General features: G+C 42.5%; 1 protein-coding gene across 1 annotated transcript; it reads left to right on the forward strand.

Annotated features, from left to right (window-relative positions):
- Nucleotides 1-395: 395 nt before the first annotated feature.
- LOC122809708 (beta-1,3-galactosyltransferase 2-like) lies at nt 396-2,334 on the forward strand. The gene has a single exon (XM_044081404.1). The coding sequence runs from the start codon at nt 907-909 to the stop codon at nt 1,984-1,986; it is 1,080 nt and encodes a 359-aa protein (XP_043937339.1). The 5' UTR covers nt 396-906; the 3' UTR covers nt 1,987-2,334.
- Nucleotides 2,335-22,047: the final 19,713 nt, after the last annotated feature.

Here is a 22,047-nt window from a genome sequence, read left to right on the forward strand (position 1 = left end):
CTAGCATATAAAGCTATGTCAAACCCAGAGCTGTTGGACATGCTACACCTAAAGAAATCTGAATCCCTCCGAGCTACATGCTCTGGGGACCTAAACCTTGTCACCACAATAAACAGGACATGCTGGAGGGTTAGATTCCTGTCCCAGAGACTTCCTATAATCTGGAACAAGCTACCCATCTATGTCAAGCAAAGGTCTTCATTAGCAGTCTTCAAGACAAATCTTGATGAGTGGATGGGAAATAGGAAATACACCCCGGGGATCACTTCTGTGTCTCTGCTGGACAGCGGCACAGGAAAATAACTTTGTTGGGTGGCGTAAGCTATGGAACCTTGCTGGCTAGGCTTATGTAGGCCCTTGGGCTGATAGCCTAGTATCTACCTATGAACCTATGCCCTCCAGCCATGAATGTTCTGTAATACTATCTAAATGGAACTCTGGATAATGGAGTGCTGGGCAATGGACTGCTGGGTAATGGAATTCTGGGTATTATTCTGCTTGAGGAAGTCCTTATCTGCACAGTTAGGGTGAACGGCATCCCTAAAAAGCACTGTTTCACTCCCTTTCTTTTAAAGAAACCATTCCACGACCAAATTTTTAAGGGTTGTAAACTCACCTGTCTGCTGTTGCACTTTAGCTGATAACATCATGAGCCATTCAGCTGATGGCTTCAGACTCCAGGGATACTCTTTATGAGATCCCATCTGGAGGGCTATATCTGCTGGGAACATGTTGTGTACAGTATTGTAATGTTAGTGGACACAGAATAGTGGATATTCGTTAATAAATATTCTACCTGTTTCTCATAAAAAATGTGAAGAATACTACATAACTGAATTAGAAACAAAATGCAGTTTACACGGTTATTTATTTTCTTGTTGTCTTTTTTCAGGTACAGAAAAAGACATGAAATACCTACAAAGGTGGAACAAGGAATTGCGCTCCTTTAAGCTTCAAGGCATATTAAAGAGTCAGATAATCAGAAAAGAGAGAATGTTCATATTTGCATGTATTCTCATGTTAATAGCCTTCATGGTTTGGCAACAACACCAATATGATGGTATATTACCCTCTCCTAATGGTTATAAAGTAGAAAGCACCTCTGCCCTGTTAAGTTCATCATTTCCAGCTAAAAGGTACCCTCTTGGCTTGGTTTACCCCTATAACTATTCTTTTATTCTCAATGAACCAGAAAAGTGCAGACATAAACTTCCATTTTTACTGCTTCTGATTTTATCGCGACCCAGTGAAGTTATGAATCGATATATAATTCGAAAGACTTGGGGAAATGAAAGCTTGGTACCAGGAGTTTCCATTACAAGGCTGTTTTTAGTTGGGGTTCCTCTACAGCTTACAGATCCTTACCATCATCGATTGGAAGAGGAAAGTGCAACATTTCATGACATCATTCAACAAGACTTTGTAGATACTTATGTCAATCTGACCATCAAAACAATGATGGCAATGCAGTGGACGAGCACATTTTGTCCAAATGTGTCTTATGTCATGAAAGTCGACAGTGATGTTTTCCTAAATACCAAACACTTAATCGAGTTCCTTCATCCTAAAATGCCACTGAAAACTAACTATTTTGCTGGTTACAAAGCATTAAATGCAAAGCCAGTTCGAATTAAGGAGAACAAATTTTATGTTCCCTTAGAGCTTTATGAACTAGAATATTATCCTCCATATTGCCTAGGGCAAGCATACACATTCTCAGGAGACCTTGCAGAGAAGATTTATAATATTGCTCAAACTATCACAGCATTCAACATAGAGGATGCATTTGTGGGACTTTGTCTAAAGACACTAGGAATCAGCATTTCAGATACACCACACTACTTGTTTCAAATAGAGAAAATAAACTATGACAAGTGTCTTTTCCAGAAGCTGATTTTTGTTCACAGATTTCCAATAGATGAGCTTCAACAAGTCTGGACAGACTTTATGACAGCCAGTGACATATGCTCAAATCATAGAATGTAATTTGTAGAATGATAAATAATTGAAGAATACTGAACCAATGAGATGTTACTGTGTCGTACAAGCATCCCAGGGCATTTTTCTAAAGCTACCCCAGAATGCTGATGTTTGCTGTTTCTTTTTTTTTTTTTTTTTACCAAAAACATTTTTGTTTTGTTTTTCAATTAAACATGAACAATCAAAATATTTCAAACATGCAATATATACCGAATAAACAACTATTTACACAATATACAGTCATCCATGACAAACATTGACTTTATCCATGACTTCTTCTTCTTCTTTCGGCTTTTCCCGGTTAGGGATCGCCACAGTGGATCACCTGTCTGCTCATGATTGGCAGTGGAGTTTTACAGCGTTGAGTTGCCAGCCCGGCACCCAACCTTCCACAGAAGGCACACACACACACGCACTCACACCTAGGGCCAATTTAGAGTGTCCAATCCACCTACAAACATGTCTTTGGCATGTGGGAGGAAATCGGAGCACCTGGAGGAAACCCACACGACCACAGAGAGTGCATGCAGACTCCACACAGAAGGCACCCCAGCCAAGAATACTTTATCTATGACCACTTATCAATATTTATCTAATACATTTTGCAGTTTTTGCCATGCTATTCTTTTATGTGTTACATTAGATGTTCTATAACAAATGGTTTGCATTTATTTTTTACATACAGATTTTGCTAATGTAATAAACTCAGCAAACATGAGATCTTACTTTTGCTTCCAATTCAGTGTAATAATCTTTCTGGCAATAGCTACTAACTTTGACCAAAGAACAGGTAACTGATGTTTAGGAATCAAACTTGAAGTAGGTACATTAAATAATATTAAGGAACTCATGATTTGACAGTTATCAGACCATAAAGCTTTTGTGAAATGTCTGAAATCACTCCAATAATGTGTGAGAATTTTACATTCGATGAACATATGAACCTAGATGGCTTCAAGAATTTCACCACATCTCCAACACTTACTTTCTTTACTTTTGGTTATAAGTTCAATTTTGTGTGGAGTATAAAAGCTTCTATGAATAAATTTCTAGGTATATAATTTTTAATATAGTGATGATGAGGTGTTAATTGATTTTAGTAACTGTTTCTTGTTTTCATTTGATAGAGGTTCTCCATTAATCTTCATAGAGTAATTCCAAAAAACTGGGTCAAATGTAAGCAATTAATCTCGTAAGATTTTATATCTAGGTGATAGGCTCAGTTTATGTTCCATGTTCATCGAATTACACCATATGAGTAATTGTAACAACATTGGTGTAGAATCAATTTCTAGATTTATTGATACTGTTACTTTACTTTCAATAAATTGCTGTAATGATTGAAGACATAACCAATTATCTTGACTAACATTAAATCTGCCTAGAAGAAAGTTTATTGGTTGGATGTTTTTTTTATCTATAAATTGGTGCCAGAATTTTAAGTCGTTCTCTTTAAGGTTCAACATTTTATTAATATTAAAGGAATCTAAACAATCTGGAGTATAAGGTATGGGAAATATAATAAAAGGTGTTTGTTTTAAGATATAATTATTATCTATTATGCTTTTGAAGATGTAAAATATTTGATTTATACCATATGAGAAGTGGCTAAATCTCTTATTATATAGACAATACTCACAAAATATCCGGTATATTTTGCTGATTCCGAATGATTCATTAAATTGGGTTTCCACGTTCCTAGTGGCAATTATATGCTTCACATGTAATTGTTTCTAACTAGAGGTATATACAGACTTTATCCAATGTAATATTATATTGATAATAACAGATTTGGATTAAAAAATATGTTAGGAAATCAAATCCTATTACTGTTCCAGGCTCTAACATGCCATTTATATGCTATTCTTGTTTTTTGTGGAAATCAAAGAAATGTGAGTAATAATGAATCTATTTGTTTAAAGAATTTTTTGGGTGGGGGTAAAATCAGTGATTGTGTATAAAATAAAATTTTGGGCAAAATAATCATTTTTATTAATGTAAGTATGTCTTCCATAGTGAAAAACATTTTGTTCCATTTTAGTTAAATCACTGATTGTAGCTAAAAGATTGATATAGTTGAATTTAATAGTCTCTTTCCACGTGTTCTTTATACTAATCCCTAAATAGACTATTATATAATTTTCCCAATTAAATGTATTATACTTTAATAGATTTATATTTATTTTCTTATTGACTAATAATGATTTGGTTTTATTTTGGTTAAATTGTAGCCCTTGGATTTTTCCAAATTGATTCATAGCATTTATAATATGTTGTATAGAAATGTCTATAACACTAGAAGTTAATAACATATCTGCAAATAGCTGAATTTTTGGACAGTATTCCCCATTTAAGTGAAATCCTTTTATGTTTTGTGTCTTTTCTAATATATGAAGCAAAAGTTTCAACTGATAGGGCAAATAATAATGGGGACATCGGGCATCCTTGTCTAGTCCCTTTCTATATTCTTAATGGAGATGATAGGCATAAACCAGTTTTGATATATGCTTATTTTTCATTGTATATTTTCAGTATTAAGTTAGTAAAATCTGAGAGAAAATTATATCCATCAAAATTTTTATTTAAATATGACCAACTAATGGTCGAATGCTTTGTCTATATCCAAACTTATAACAGTTAATTATTTCTTGGCTTTGTTCGCAATATCTATTAAGGATAATAATTTAATAATAGTATTGTGTACTTTCCTATGTAAGATAAACCCTGTTTGGTGATAATGTATTAAATTAGGTAAATTCTTTAGTCTCTTAGCCAAAATGGACATAAAAAGTTTAATGAAATAGATCTTTAGGATGCACATGATTTGGGATCTTTGCCTTGTTTCAATATAGGAGAAATTATTCAGTACTTCCAAGAAGGGGGAATTATTAACTCTTGTTTAACCATAGTGAAAGTATTTAATAGAATCTATATTATGTAATCTGAAAGAATCTTATATATTTCTGGGATTATCTCATCAAATCCTGGAGCTTTATTGTCCTTCAGGTTTTAAATTTGTTCTTTTACTTCTGTTAATGTTATTTATTTATTTAGCATATTGTTTTGTTGATTTGACAACTTAGTATTTATATTTTACTGAAGAAATGTATCTACTATATTGTCTGTCTCTAGAGGTGACTGTGTGTCATTAATTGATCTATAATATATTTAAATGCTTCTAATACACCTCTTAGATCAGTTGTTCTTTTAACTGAGTTATTACTCTTTAACCTTCATTAATGTGATTTTGTTTATTAATTTGCTTGGATCTAATAGCCAATTTATGTTAATGTCTAGGGTTTACAGAATAGGATTGTAATTTTAGTTTTTCTAAGTTTATAGCAACTTTGTGATTCATTATTTCTAAGAATTTTTGATTTAGGTTTGAGATTTATGTATGCACTGCTTTACCATTTGATTTTAAATTTAGTTTCAGATTGTTGATTTTGGTTTGTAGTTCTGAAAGTTCTTTGGCCCATTCCTTTCTTTTTTGAAAGTACCAAGCTTTAACTCTGCCATATAGTAAACCTTTTAATGCATTCCCATAATATGATGTCTGTTACCTCTCCATTATTGTTGATTTCTACAAATGTCCCTATTTCTTTTAGAATCCATTCTCTAAAGCCTTTTAGTTTTGTTATATATGCTGGAATTCTTTGTAAAATTACCAAATCATCATTCTTCACAGCCAAACTAAAAAGGGGGATTGTGGTTAGAAAGTGGGCATGACATTATCAAAACATCACTTATTTTTGAATAAATGCTATTAGAAACAAAAATCTTGTCAATATTAGTTTGTGTGCCAAATCTGAATGAATAATCCCCGGGATTCATGAAGCTTGCACCAGGTGCAGGCGTAGCATTGGCGATCTAACACCAAATATGGCCACCGAGCGATTCAGGTACGAGCTGTTTCCATGTGCACTACCTGCGTAAGCCACGCCCGCACAGCTCTCAGCGCATGTATGCTAATCACCCCATGTGCAGCAGCGTAGCATGCAAATGAAGGTATATAGAGATTCAGGAAGTGGTGCAGGCATAGTGTAAGCATGCAGAAATATAAACCGAAAAAAATGTTTACATTTTTCAAACATAAAATCGGAGCCATGACAGCGGACCAAACTCACATATTATACTGTTAATATATGTCAATGGCTAAATATATAGACATTGGCATAAAACAACATGCACAAAATATGAAAAAGAACATTTAATATTATGCCCATACTAACGAGAAGTTAAAGCACAGGGCATCGGTGCACAAAGGGGATGGCAAGGAATATACAAAAATATTGAATAAAATTGCAATGAAACACATATCATGATTTCCCCATAACAGTCAATGGCAGGCATGCTACACCATCCTCATGGTGCAAGGGTTGCTAAGGGGCAGTGACAGTGTCATGCGCAGTAGCTAGGAATTAGTAGGCAATGCCATGCAAATGTGAGGAGTAATACTGAATCACATATTTCCTGCTGGTGTAAGGATGCACAAAACAGCGTAGCGTTATAATACCGAGGTGAGCCCTTGAGATAAAAATGACATCAAGAGAAGGGTGTGTTGCCATTGCTGTAAGCACATTGGAGCATTGCTAACCTAGTTTTCTCTGTTGCTAAGCAAAGCTGCAGGATAGGGGGTGTGTTGAAGTAGCCATAGCTTGACTTAGCTGAGAGCACACAAGGTAACTGAATGTGCATGTGAACATGGATGAAAACGCGCTGTAAACCCGGTAAACAGCTGTGCGCGGTGCGCAACAGAGCAGAAACAGGAAGGATATGGGAAAAAGATAATGAAATGCTGCAGCATGGAAATAGGAGTACAAATGAGTAATTAACACCTAGGAACCCACAGTGGGCTATTGACAACAGCTAACAAGGCTGCTAGCAGCTACCTGCAGAACAGGAAAGGGAGGTGCTGTACTGCAAAGAAAACAGAACTGTCACAGCAGAACAAAGCAAAATTGCAGTAGAACAGCTACAAAACACATTTCACAACACATTCCTGGGTAGGGAAAATACAAAACAAGAAAGCCAGCAGCTGGATGCATGCCTGTCAATGGGAGGAGATTCAGGTTGAAAAGTGAAATAAAGGGCAACAGATTAATCAAGGCAGGCAAGCATAATTTAACTCCAAAGGCCCCACAATTGCAGTACTCGCTGTAAAACCCATAATTAAGATAACCTGCAGATGGATTTGTACATACACAACCCAATTACATCAGCAGCATCCAAAGCACAATAGTATAAAGTGTGAAAGCACCTCACACACACTTGTGTATTCCCAAACACTCTGCACCATCGGTGTAAACAGATGTGGAACTTTTAAAATGTACATGGTAGGGGCTGCCATAGCTTTGATTCATCAGCATGTGTTGGATACTGAAGGTGGTGTGGAGGATGATGCTGACAACCACCTCAGGCACCGGAGGAGGAGAAGAGTGTTCAGACCAAGGGTAACCTACCAGGGGCTAAATGATCTGGAGATAGTAGAGCGTTGCAGGGTGGACAGGGACACCATACAGCAACGTGTTGAGCTGTGCCAGCCATGCCTCAGAGCGAGAAATAACAGAGTGGAACCCATCCCAGTGGACACAAAGGTATGTGTAAGCTTGAGAATACTAGCCACAGGTACCTTCTAAAGGCCAACTGGGCATATCCTGGAGGTCTCACAGGCATCAGCATCCAGGGTACTCCTCCAGTTCCTGGATGCCATGTTATCACATGCCAATGAGCACGTATACTTCCCTCGAATGCAGGAGGCGTTGGCCAGCAATATGCGTCTCTTCCACCATGTGGCAGAATACCCAGAGATACTGGGTGCAATAGACTGCATGCACATACACATCAAGCCACCACCCAGTGAGCAAGGTAGGCATTGCATAAACCGCAAGGGATACCCCTCCATCAACTGCTAGGTCATGTGCAATGCCCAGGGCATTATCATGGATGTGTGTGCTGACAGCCCTGGAAGCTATCACGACTCCCACATCTGGCATGCCTCACAGCTGTATCAGGTATTTGCCAGGGGGGACATCCCATATGGCCACCTGGTGGGGGATGCTGGCTATGCACTGGAACCATGGATGATGACTCCCATCAGAAATGCACACACACCCATGCAAGAATGCCATAATGAGGCACATGCACAAACTAGAATCATCATAGAGCGTGTGTTTGGGATGCTGAAATCATGGTTTTATTGCTTGGACATATCTGGTGGAGCCTTGCAGTACTCTCCAGGCACGTGTGCCCACATCTTCATAGTATGTGCCATGCTACACAATATGATCCTGCGGAAACAGCTGCAGCAGGAACAGAATGGTGAACGCCCTCACAGCCCACCACTATTGCCAAGGACCCCACAGGCACAGAGGTACTCAGACCACAAACACCCTGAGCCAGCCCCAGTAGGCAGACGGAGGTGTGCCCTGTATGCCCATGCCTTGGCAAAGAGGGAACGTATAGCACACACACTGACAGTGTAGGCACCTATGGACTGACACCCTTCTCCACCTGCACACACAGTAAACATGGATGGCACACACACAAGACCACCTGTAAATTGTCATGTATAGGTGGTCTACTGTGTGCATCCTACAGAGGCAGCCCTCAACTATTGCACACACAACCGCTAGTGGCACAAGGTAAGTCAACACCTGAACAGTAAATTAAGCTATCAGCATGTGCTGATACTGTATGTATAGGTTCATAGGTACATAGGTAGGTATGTGGCTAACTGCCCAAGGCCATTCATACGCCTAGCCAAAATGTGCAAGCTATTGCCACTCCATTGATTAACTAACTGTCCCTCTGTGGAGCAGAGCCAATTGCGGGATCTCTGGGGTGTACCCACTGTTCCCCATCCAGTCTGGAAGGTGTCCCTGGAGTGTTAGTGAGGGGCTCTGTATAATGTAACCAGGGATGTAGTTCCAAAGTATGGGGAGTACCTGTGACAGGAATCTGTCACTCCAGCATCTCCCAGTTATGGTTGTGGCAAGGTTTAGCTCATTACAGTGTGTGGCTCACTGTGACTTGGATTCCCATAGGTGGAGCATATCCATTAAGCCTGACTTGGACGTGTCTTTGTTGGGCAGCAAAGATCATCTCTGAGTAAACGAGATGCCACTGAGTAATGCAAGAGTTCATGCAGTCTGGCAGCATAGGACACATGTCTGAGGCCAGTAATGCTCTTGGCGAGGTATGTTCGTGGACCCTCCAGCTGTCGGATGTGTCTTCTGAGGTACATCCCAAATGGGTTATCATACTCGATGATGGGATTGATGAGTGATGAGTAAAGGGGCACAATAACCTCAGTATGTCTAGATGTGAGCCCTTAAGTAATCAGATGGCCTACATAGATGGATGGCCTAAATACTTTGGAGATGTGATTGTCAAAGGAGAGATCACTATCTAATGTAGTCCCCACATACCCATTACCTCATCTGTATTAAAGTGGCTGCCACTCGTGTTAATATGTGGGTGTTCAGTTTTCCCAACATGGAATGACCATGCAGTTTGTGGCCTTTAGCTGGAGGCCATGACTGTGACATCCTGTGTTGGACTATGTGAGGACCCTTGAAGGATGTCTGTGACAGCTGGACTGTCAATTATGGCCCCCAATTTGCAGTAATCACCAAACATGGTCTGCTGCAGTCCACCTGTGTTTGCCTCTACCTCTGAGAAGTATATGGCAAACAGTAGGAGTCCCAGGACTGAGTCCTGTGGGACACCAGTTGTGACTGGATAAGAGTTGGACCTGTAGGCTGCTAGGCTTACCATGTGGGTTCTGTGTGTAAGCCTGTTGGCAACGCAACCTGTGATGTATGGGTGTATGTACTGGCTTGTGAGTTTATAAACAATACATGAGTGGGGAATGGTGTCATAATCCTTAGCGAGGTCCAGGTAGTATGTGTGAACTACCACACCCCACACCTAAAGTCTAGGTGACTATAAGACGTCAGACAGGTTCAGTAGGCATAATCTGCACTCATCAAGCAGACCTGGGTTGGGTTGAGTTTCTGGAGGTTCCCAATGTCTCTGTTAACGAGTTCCATGATGATGCACTCCATAGCCTTGCAGACTAGGCTTGTCAGGCTTATAGGGCAATAGTGTCCGGGGTCCGTTGTGGCGTCACCTTTGTGGAGTGGGATCACTGTTGCTGTGTACCACTCTTTGGGTATGTAGCCTGTAGAGAGTCTGTGTTTGAACAGTGTGTTTAGGTGAGGGGTTAGTTCATTTGGAGCTCATGTAAGACATAGCCTGGGACACTGTCTGGTCCCATTGAGGCTGCATTTGTGGCTTTGGATAGGGCTGTTTTATCCTGTGTGTCGGTGATTGCTGGGGCTGTACATTCTTCTGGTATGGTTAAGGACCATTTAGGGGTTAAGAAGGGTGTGAAGTTTGCACTGAACATGTCTGCCAAAATGCTGGCAATATCAGTTGGTTCAGTGTATTTTGTGCCAGTCTGCACCAACTCTGAGCAGATCTGAGAGTTCCCACTTAGGTTCTTGACATAGCTAAAGAACGCTTTGTGGTTGTCTGTAGGGTCCTTGGGAAATTGTCTTTTGAAGCTAGCCTTGGATGATTTCATGAGGGATTGTAGTTTCTTGCCGATACTGATCAGGGATGTCTGTCCTTCCAGGGATTTCGCTCTTATCTGTACTAGTTACCTCCTACTATTGTAGAGCCTGTGTATGGCAGGGGTCCACTAGACCAGTTTCCTGTTCTTGGAGGAGTGAGTCTAGGTTAGACTTGGGATAGCACGATCCATGCATTCCTGCAGATGATCATAGAGTGCTTTTCTATAGGTTTCAACATCTTGGACAGCATTGTCCATTGGCATGGGGGCTGTGAACCATTCCACCTCTGGCATAAGCAACGTGAAGTCTGCTTTGGAAAAGATTTCCATGGTGGTTTCCTTGTTTGGGGTTGTGGGTGGAATGTGAATATCCAGAGTGATTAGTCTATGGTCTGATCTAACCAGCGAGGGGTTGACATCGGGTGTGGAACACCGTTCACCCATGTTGGTGATGACCAGGTCCAATATGTTGTTCCCTCTGGTGGGGGTGTAGATCAGTTGTTCCAGGGCATTAGAGTCAAGGAATTCTAGGAAGTGCTGAGCAAGGGAATTAGTACTCGAGTAGTTCTTCCAGTTAATGTTTGGGTAGTTGACATCAGCCAGTATTAGGGTGTTTGGGAGGACCCGCATATTTCCCAGTGTCCCCAGAAATGCGGAATGTGGGTCCTGGGTCATGGTGGGTGATCTGTTGCAAGCTACAATGTGGATTGCAGTGTTGCCCAATGTCACTTGCACTTGGATGATCTCTGATGCATCGTGCTGCACCACTAACCTGGAGGTATGAGTATCCTTGATGAATATGGATACCCTCCTGCCTTTTGTGTTCCGGTCCAGGGTCTGTAGCCGAAAGGTGTGGTATGAGTTATAGCCTGGTGGTGCAGGGGTGCTCTCTGGAGCCTTAAACCGGGTGTCTGTTACTGCACAGATATCGATGTTCTCCATATTGAAGAGTGCCTCGAGCGTGTGCAATGTGAGGTTTAGACTTCTGGCGTTGTGTAGCAAAAACTTCAGTTTCTGATTACATGTGCTATGTACGGTGGTGGGTTAGTCTTATGAGCCTTGCCTAAAAGTCCACCTTGCCTAGTATCCACCTCTCTACTATTGTTTGCAATCAATGACTGCTGTGCATGTGTACATGTTCTGCAAATGTGTACTGACCCTTGTTACAGGGCTGTGCCAAATGGCTATGTGCACACCTACATAGAGTGGATATTGACAGTAGAGACACACTGGTTGAATGTGTAGATTTGTGGAGCCTAACCTCTCATTACCAGACTAACAGCTGCTTGGAAATATGTTGACAGTACTGGCAATGAATCAGGGTGCATATCATCTTTAACTCCAGTGTGACATCTGCAGTAGGCATGTAAGATGTAGGAAACTGCTGCCCATGTGTAATAGCAGCTTCATAGGTGATGGCGTACACTATCTGATTATATCCTGATCATGTCGATAGTGGCAGCAGAGTCTATTGATATCTGACTCTGTGTGGGTAGTGGGTGTCTGTGCCCAACAGAGCTCATGGTTCTGCTGGGTATGTGTGTTTATACCCAAACAAGGATACATACAGTCCTGTTCAAACTTGTATCATCTGTAATCAACTATCAGGATGTGATGTGGCCCTCAGAGGGGGAATTCTACTAAAGGTAGCTACCATGTTCCTTTAATAGCTAGTGTTGCCACGTTCATAACTCAGATATTTACATGTGAGCATCACTGTCTAAAACATCTTCATAAGCAGCAAGTATACTAAATACAGTACGTGGCACTTGTAGCACTGAATGCTCATACAGGCATGTCCACTACTCAGCTACTGGTGTTTACTAATGTCAGCTTTGTGTATGTGGCCATCCTGGGGGAATGCAATCTCTATGCCATGTACACTGCCAAACCCGCCTAACACCAAACCCCACACATTGTCTGGGGTGCAGCTACAGGGGTGATCTTGGAGGCAGTCCATACTACACCTATGACTGGACTAGACAGTCAAGAGGTGTAGGTTAACACATGCATCTCATCACCACCACCAACACATACCCTTACCAGAACACAGTAAGGACACACAAACATTCCAGCAGATATCACACACATCCAGAGAGGCCTCTAAGTATCTGGCCAAGCAAGAGGCCTCCCAAGTTGGAATAGACAGACAACAGAATACAAAGACTGTATGACATAGTTCGCATAATTGTGTCACACCTCAGAACATGTAGCCGGAAACATGGCCAACAGAACTCATTTGTGAATGTAAACTCTAGCACTATGTTATATACCAAGCAATATGAGGGCAAACATACTGTCTACTACCTGCCTGCCATTATTAGCTACATACCCATACACTCCGACCACCTTTAGAACTATACACATGTCTCTGGCATATGCAATGTTGTGCAGGACCTGCGATGCAGTAGCCTGGACTGCATGGAAACACATGTAGGAACTGTCAGGTCATGTAGCCCATGCGGATATGTCTCAAGGCCTGCGTAGCATTCTGCCAGTGGTCAGAATGATGCAGCAGTACAGGGACAAGGATTGTATTCCACAATCGTGACATTTACTGATGTAATTCAAAGAGTATCCAGCATCTCTCTGCCTGGGATAACATGGTTGATAGACCATGATGCTTTGCCAGACAGGGTCTGCACCTGTCACCCCTGAGAATCTGGATACTGGCAACAGCCCATGCATCCCCTATAGTGCCCTCATCATGCCAGGTTCAAGTGAAAGTCCACTGGTGCAACAGGGACAACCAAGAAATAAACTGTGGGTCTTGCTACTCAATGATACAAATCAGGTACTCAGTAGGGACTCACTTATGGCAATCTGAAACATGGAGAACATATCTGTGCAGTGATTGAGATATGGTTCAACGCTTTGGAGAGCATCCCTGCATGACCATGTTATAACACATACCTCACCTCTTGGCCAACATCCTTTATTGGAACACATGGGCCACAGGTGTGTCCAACTTCCTGAGGGATATGTACACCCCCACGCAAGTTGCACTTGCACAACATAAGATGCATTATGCTGAGCAACTACCTTTGTGCCAAAGTGTAATCCAAATTGCACCTTGTGACAGATCATCCACCATGCCTCAGAAATCCCAACTGTCATTGTGCTGTAATGGGGAATACCAGCTGTGAGACAGGATACCATAATCATGGCCACTCAGCTATCCCATTATGAACCGGGAAGACTCATCATGTACCAACACATGTGCTCAATGCATTTTGGATGTCATCAACACCAATGACCTGGATCACCATAGTCACACCAACAGGGCTAATAGTAAGCCACACATGGTCAGTCTTCGAAGACAATGTTATGCTCCTTAAGAGAGAAGTGGTGACTGTCATGGCACGCATGCAGATGTACAATGCATGTGCAAATGCTAGGTCCTACACAAATGCACTTTAGGCACTCACATATGTGCAGTGATTGTGATATTGGAACAGAAACAGGATTCAAACAAACATAACCATGAAGGCAAACCGGTGGTACCCTGCCTTAAACTGTACCACAGAAGGTAGTAACTGTTGCAAGGGTCAACACACATGAGTGGAAGTTGATCCATGGCCAGCCTCAGTAAGATGCAGATACACCATATAATGCCATGCAACGCTACTGTGAAACTACTCATCCACATATTATGAGGCCAAACACAGAGGATTCCATAGCTGTGTCATGAAACATAATGGCAACAACAACACCTGCTGTGCTTTACAGCACTATGGCATGAGAGGTACTGCACCTAAGTAAATAGCACCTGTTCAGCCAGATAGGGTCTTGGATAACATAAACAGACTGCCCCGCCAACAGGTACACATTCATATATCCATGTACACTACAGAGGCCCTGTAATAACAACTATGCAGGTACAAGCTGCACTTTCTAATGCCATACATATAGGCTGCATGGGACCTGTCCACCTTCCTGGTTATATCCTACACAAATGTCAAAACAATCTGCTCCCCACATAAACATCTCGTACAATCATAGCTTCATGTCAGGCTGTGTACACACTCAATGGTGCACAGCAACAGTCATCTGTTAATGCTGTCAGTATCCGAGGGACCCTGGTATGTGTACAGCTGACCTGGTTACAAACAGTGGTATCATTGCATTGCATAACATATAATGTAACTGTGTCAGTACATGGGTACTCTGCACAGTTGTTGTAGGGCTAGGTACAGTTCACCAGTTAAAGGTCACTTGATGTTGTTCCATTACATGTCATACCAGATGTGTGTTGGTGGTCTGAGGACATGGTGGTGTCTGAGGATTACATCCTAGAATGCAGCTTTTGACACTGTGACCTGCACCTGGCTCATCTGTGATGATATATGTTGAAGTACTGGTCTGTACATGTGAGCAGCCATTATGAATGTGGGAACATCACCACCTGGAGTGGTCCATACCAGTGTTATGGCCCACATGTCTGGTTCTGAGTTATATGGTGGTAGTGCTATTGTGTACAACAGAGCCATCAGCCAGGTGTTCCTCACTGCACAGTTGTCAGTATTCCCCATTGTAGGTTCAACAGTGAGCAGCTGTGATTACAACAGAAACACATCTAGCACTGGTTAGAATAAGCATACAATGCAACTGTCTTCTAGGTGTCAGGGTGTTATCCTGTGTTTAGGTCATTTGCCTTGGAATGGCACTATATGGGCAAATGCGAACAAGGTATTATCAACACTCCCTTGAATCATGGATGCATGTGATCTGTGACAAAGGCTTGTCTTTTGTCAGTCATGTCATCCCAGACTGAAAGACACTGGACAACCTCGTAATTACAACAGGACATTGACTCATTGTGTTGGTCAAGCAGTTGCCATTCCTAGCATGAAATCACTGCGAGTGGTAGTATTGTGCTTGTTATAGACTGATACATCTAAGGTATCGGACAGCAGCAGGTGTTGTGTAGATGAGCAGTGTCAGATACATGTAGTGCAGCGTTCCTGCTAACAATGACAACTACTAACACCGGAGACCATTACAACAGGTTCTATATGTCTAACTGTATGAGCATGGCCTCTGTGGCCTTCTGTGTTTAGAATCAGAGTGCATCCTAAACAGCCCTGTGCTACTAAGTGTATGCGCATGCCCAGTATAACCTTGTGTATTTGGACTCATAGTGCATTCCAAACAGCCCTGTGCTACTAAGTGTGTAAGCATGCCCACTGACACTTTGTGTATTTGTGCTACTATGTGTATGAGCATGGCGATTGTAACCCTGTATACTGATAGTAGTCGTCCATTCCACAGAAGGGCATACTCCTGTTCAGGATGGACTCCTACGTTAAACACACAGGTTCACAGCTATGTACATCGTAACTGTCAGCATCCCTGTCTGCAATCCTAGAAGGTCATGATGACTGCCTTGGAATGTGTAATTTCTGTGGCGCAACTTGTAACTGCATAGTACTGTAATAGTGACCTGTAGATAGGCAGGTGTTCTGATCCCATCACTGGTGTGTCTCCATCTGCCGGTGGACAGAACAATGCTTTTTAGAGTACTCACACTCCATACAATTCCTATACTCAACTTTGGCAAGGCTGATGATGTCACCCACCTAGGAATACTCCTCAGGGATTGATGTGACCCAGTAATCTCAATAGTGCATTCCGTAACTGCGTAATGCTGTAGTGTGCTAAAGTAGTTAGGTCGGTGTTCTAATCCCAGACATGCCATGTGTGTGTGTCCGCCTGCCGGAGGACAGACCAATGCTTTTTAGAGTACTCACACTCCGTACGATTCCTATACTCAATTTTGGCAAGGCTGATGATGTCACCCACATAGGAATACTCCTCTAGGATTGACCCAGTAATTTCGATAGCATGTTCTGTAACTGCGTAATGCTGTAGTGAGATAAAGTAGTTAGGTCAGTGTTCTAATCCCAGACATGGTGAGTGTGTGTGTGTCTGTCTGGCGGTGGACAGAACACTGCTTTTTAGAGTACTCACACTCCGTAAGATTCTTATACTCAACTTTGGCAAGGCTGATGTCATCCACCTAGGAATACTCCTCTGGGATTGATGTGACCCAGTAATCTTGATAGCGTGTTCTGTAACTACGTAATGCTGTAGTGTGATAAAGTAGTTAGGTCGGTGTTCTAATCCCAGACATACCAAGTGTGAGTGTGTGTCCATCTGCTGGTGGATAGAACAATGCTTTTTAGAGTACTCACACTCCGTATGATTCCTATACTCTACTTTGGCAAGGCTGATGATGTCACCCACGTAGGAATACTCCTCGGGGAGTGATGTGACCCAGTAATCTCGTTAGCGCGTTCTGTAACTGCGTAATTCTGTAGTGTGATAAAGTAGTTAGGTCAGTGCTCTAATCCCCGACATGCTGAGTGTGTGTGTCCATCTGCCAGTGGGCAAAACAATGCTCTTTAGAGTACTCACGCTCCGTATGATTCCTATACTCAACTTTGGCAAGGCTGATGATGTCACCCACCTAGGAATACTCCTCTAGGATTGATGTGACCCAGTAATCTCGATAGTGCATTCTGTAACTGCGTAATGCTGTAGTGTGATAAAGTAGTTAGGTCGGTGTTCTAATCCCAGACATGCTGAGTGTGTGTGTCCATCTGCCAGTGGACAAAACAATTCTTTTTAGAGTACTCACACTCCGTACGATTCCTATACTCAACTTTGGCAAGGCTGATGATGTCACCCACCTAGGAATACTCCTCTAGGATTGATGTGACCCAGTAATCTCGATAGTGCATTCTATAACTGCGTAATGCTGTAGTGTGATAAAGTAGATAGGTCGGTGTTCTAATCTCAGACATGCCATGTGTGTGTGTCTGTTTGCCGGTGGACAGAACAATGTTTTTTAGAGTGCTCACACTCCATACGATTCCTATACTCAACTTTGACAAGGCTGATGATGTCACCCACCTAGGAATACTCCTCTGGAATTGATGTGACCCAGTAATCTGGAAAGCGCGTTCTGTAACTGCGTAATGCTGTAGTGTGATAAAGTAGTCAGGTAGGTGTTCTATTCCAAGGCATAGCAGGTGTGTGTGTTTGTCAGTCATATCCTATGTGTTGGTGGCTGTGAGTGGCTAGCCACTGGATGTGTTGAGGAGCGTGTTTTGTTGTTTCCCTATATAGTGGCCATAAATATCACAATCAGCCAAGAGACTGGGTTGGCAAGACATACACATACATTTGGCAATAGGCCTGGTGAATAATGTCAGCAACCCTAATATTACCCTGAATACAGTCTGAACCCCTGTGTCACACAGAAACACACTTGCCTTGGGATTAACACCAGTACATAATACAGGAGTTGCTGGTGGTTTCCTTTTCATTCTTGTCTAATGCTTTGTTGTCACAAGGTTTGTTCTTGAGATATACATATATATATATATATATATATATATATATATATATATATGTGTGTATATATATATATATATATATATATATATATATATATATCTATGTATATATATATATATATATATATATATATCTATATATTTATCTATATATATATCTATATAAATATATATATATATATATATATATATATATATATATATATATATATATATATACAAAAAAGAGAAAACAGAAGTGCAGAGCCACATCCACCGCCCAAAAATCAAGTAACAATAATCGTTAAGTACCGATGAAAATTTAATAACTCAAACGTTCAGTAAGTTCAATAAAACACACAACGTTTTCATCACTATACAATAGTAACTTGATTGATTGTACATGTGAACTTTATTTTGATAGGACGGGAGGCTTCACGCCTACTATAGCGGGATTTTTTTAAATGTTGAACTCTTGTTTTTAATCCATTCTGAAGAAGTTACTATTGTATAGTGACGAAAACGTTGTTTGTTTTATTGAACTTACTGAACGTTCGAGTTATTAAATTTTCATCGGTACGTAACGATTATTGTTACTTGATTTTTGGGCGGTGGATGTGGCTCTACCCTTCTGTTTTCTCTTTTTTGTTTACACCGAGTTTGTTCTGTGAACTGTTGGTATATATGTATATATATATATATATATATATATATATATATATATATATATATATATATGGACATTAACACAAATACATCTACGTGATGGAATACATGTCCTATACTGTTGAATGCCTGTGCTGGATGATATGTACGTGATAACATCCAATGTATGTGTATCTGCCATGGCTTAGTGGTAAAGCACATCATCTGTGGTGTGCAGGGTACTGGTTTCGAGCCTTGCAGAGGTCGATTGTTTTGTTGCTGGACAGAACAAGGGCCGTTGAATAGGGTGTGAGTAAGGCGCTTTTAACCAGTTGTGTGTGGGTTTGCGCGACGGTAAGCAGTGGTTAGTTTTGGGGAGGCAAAGTATGGGTCAAGTAACTATGCATTAGCAGACAATCCTATGACAATGAGGTAAAGGATAGTGAATCCCGGTTATCCCCAGGGTGTGAGGCAGGTCCCAAGAGTGTATGTGTATAGATAGCTGGGTGCAGGACTCGGATATGGGTGACATCATGGGGGGGGTGTCAGGCATCCTGTATGTGGATTGGAGCCCTGTGGCTCTGGATTGCTCCTAGCTTAGCACGGCTAAGCTAGGGGTGTGTCTATACCTGCCTAGTGCAATTGGGAGGGACAACAGCAGTAGGAGAGTAATCAAGGTGAACTAGCTGAGCTGACAGGTGATATGTATCAGAATCAGCCGATTACAGGGGCAGCAGACCAGCCCAGCCCAGAACACTACTATAAACTAAGCAAACACCTTCCCCTCTGTTTTTCCACACTCTACACCACCGGTGTATACATGCAGGGAAACAAACCTACAAACAAACCTACGAAATGAGAAGGGTTGCAGCAGGCAACATAGACCAACATGTGCAAGAGGTCAGAGTGGTGAAGATGTGAATGCTGCCGAACAACTCCCAGTGAGGAGACAGAAAAGAGTGTACAGACTCAGGGTAACCTACCAGGGGCTACATGAGCTGGAGATAGTCGAGTGCTATAGGGTGGACAGAGACCTCCTACAGCAGATTGTTGAGCTGTGCCGGCCACACCTGACACATCAAACAGGCCGAGGGGAACCCATCCCAGTGGATACCAAGGAATGTGTAGGCCTAGGTATACTAGCCACAGGTACCTCCCAAAGCACAACTGGGGATATCATGGGGATCTCACAGGCATCAGCATCCAGAGTATTCCACCAGTTCCTGGATGCCATGTCAGCACATGCCAGTGAGCACGTATATTTCCTCAACACACATGAGGTGTTGACCAGCAATATGCGTCTCTTGCACCAAATAGCAGACTACCCTGGGGTAGTGGGTGCTATAGCCTGCATGCACTTATGCATCAAAGCACCACCCGGTGAGCAGGGTAGAGCCTATATCAACTGCAGGGGCATCCCCTCCATCAACTCCCAGGTCGTATGTGATACCCAGGGCATTATAATGAATGTGTGTGCTGGCTGCCTTGGAAGCTATGATGATTCAAAAATATGGCATCTGACACAGCTGAACCACAGCTTTGCCAATATGGACATCCCCCTACGGTCACCTAGTGGGGGATGCTGGGTGCCCACTGGAGCCGTGGCTGATGTCACCCATCAGAAATGCACACACACCTGAACAACAATGCCATAATGAGGCACATGCACAGGCCAGACATATTATAGAGTGTGTGTTTGGGATGCTCAGGTCACGATTCAGGTGTCTGGACACATCCGGTGGAGCCTTGCAGTATTCACCAGCTACATGCACTAAAATTCTTATGGTATGTGCTATGCTGCACAATATGATCCAGATGAAGCAGCTGCAAAAGGAACAGCATGGGGCAGGGCCACACAGCCCCCCACCAATGCCAAGGCCTGTACAGGCACAGAGTGACTCAGAGGAGGAACAACCTGAGCCTGACCCAGTAGGTGGAAGGAGGCATGCCCAGTATGACCTGGCCTTGGCAAAGAGGCAATGCATAGCATATGCACTGACACAGTAGGGACCCAGGGAATGTCACCCTCTCTGACTCGCACAGACAGTAAAAGGGATGCCAAACATGACACTACCTGTGCTCAGCCATGTATAGGGAGTGTACTATGTGCATCCGACATAGGCAACCCTCCAGCACCATCCTCAAGTCTGGCCCACCCTCAAGGTAAGTCGATCAACCTACCAATTGCCAAATGGAGTAGAATGTGTTGGTACCTGTAGCTATGGTATGGATGTGATCATGCAAGGGAATTGGGTGACCGAATGTTAAGGCAGCAGACAGTAGACACCCATAGTGGCACCGTGACATCTGTAACACATACTGGAGTTACCATAGTAGCCAGTACTACACAGGGTGACAAAACCCACTGCAGGTAATGGGCTGAGTGCCATGTGTGTCCATAAGTCCCACACAAGTCTCAACCAGCTGGACAGGTGTAGGCCTACGCAAACAAATGCTGTACTATGGCCTCTGAATGTGCCCTATGGGTAACCCTTCCCACAGACCCACACAGACAGACTACAGCAGGCCAGGCAGTTGGGTGTAGGTTGTGAAGGCTAGGAAGTCAGAAACTAATATGTTGGTAATTAAAGCTAAGATCTGTAGCACACAGGTATGCCTCTAGCCAGCACAGTGGGTAAGACTACACACTGAAATGGAGTGCCTGACATACCAGTACAGTACTAGCAAATGTGTACAAGTGTCAGGTGTGCCCCACATCCAACGTGCACTTATAGCAACAGTCAAGTGTGCCCCCCCGCTCCTGTGTAGGAATGTAGATACAGTCAGGTGTCCCCCCCGCTATGCAGAAATGTAGCAACAGTCAATGCCACATGACTGATGGATACCCTGCAGACACAGCATGCTACCCCATCGGTGTACAACACAAAGGTCAGCACCACAGTACAGACTACCTGGACATGTAACACATGCAATACAGATGGCCCTACTGGGCATACTCACACACTTGAAGGTATGAAGGCAATGTCAGTCGACAACATACTGAATGGTCATACTGGGCAAGCTCACACACTTAAACACATGAAGGTCATGTCTGCAAACACCAGTGATCCGGACATATCTGGCAGTCACAGTTCTTAGTGCAGACACATGTCAGTATGCACCACGCCTGCCTTGCACACACAGTGGATAGGAATACAGGCATATATGTAAGGACAACACACTATAATACATCTAAGGTAGATGGGCATAGATGTGTGGAAGAGGGTGTCCATGACAAGGAGCCATCCATGCCTGTCCCATCCAGCACACAGCCAAAAGGCCCCAAACACATGAGGTGCAGATGTCATTCACTGCAGATACTAGCCACCTGTATCTGTCAGCATGTCAGACTATGTGGTGCATGTGCCAGCTGTGCAACATGACTGTACAGGGAAGTAGTCATCTAGTAGCTGTATACATGTACCTGTGACATATGGCCCCGTGTGCGCCTGCATGTGGCGTGTCAACCCCTACATGACTGGGTTATGGCCCATGCACACACTG

Source organism: Protopterus annectens, chromosome 8.part0 (genome assembly GCF_019279795.1).
Source record: "Protopterus annectens isolate FY-2018-M chromosome 8.part0, PAN1.0, whole genome shotgun sequence".
Lineage (NCBI taxonomy): Eukaryota > Metazoa > Chordata > Ceratodontiformes > Protopteridae > Protopterus > Protopterus annectens.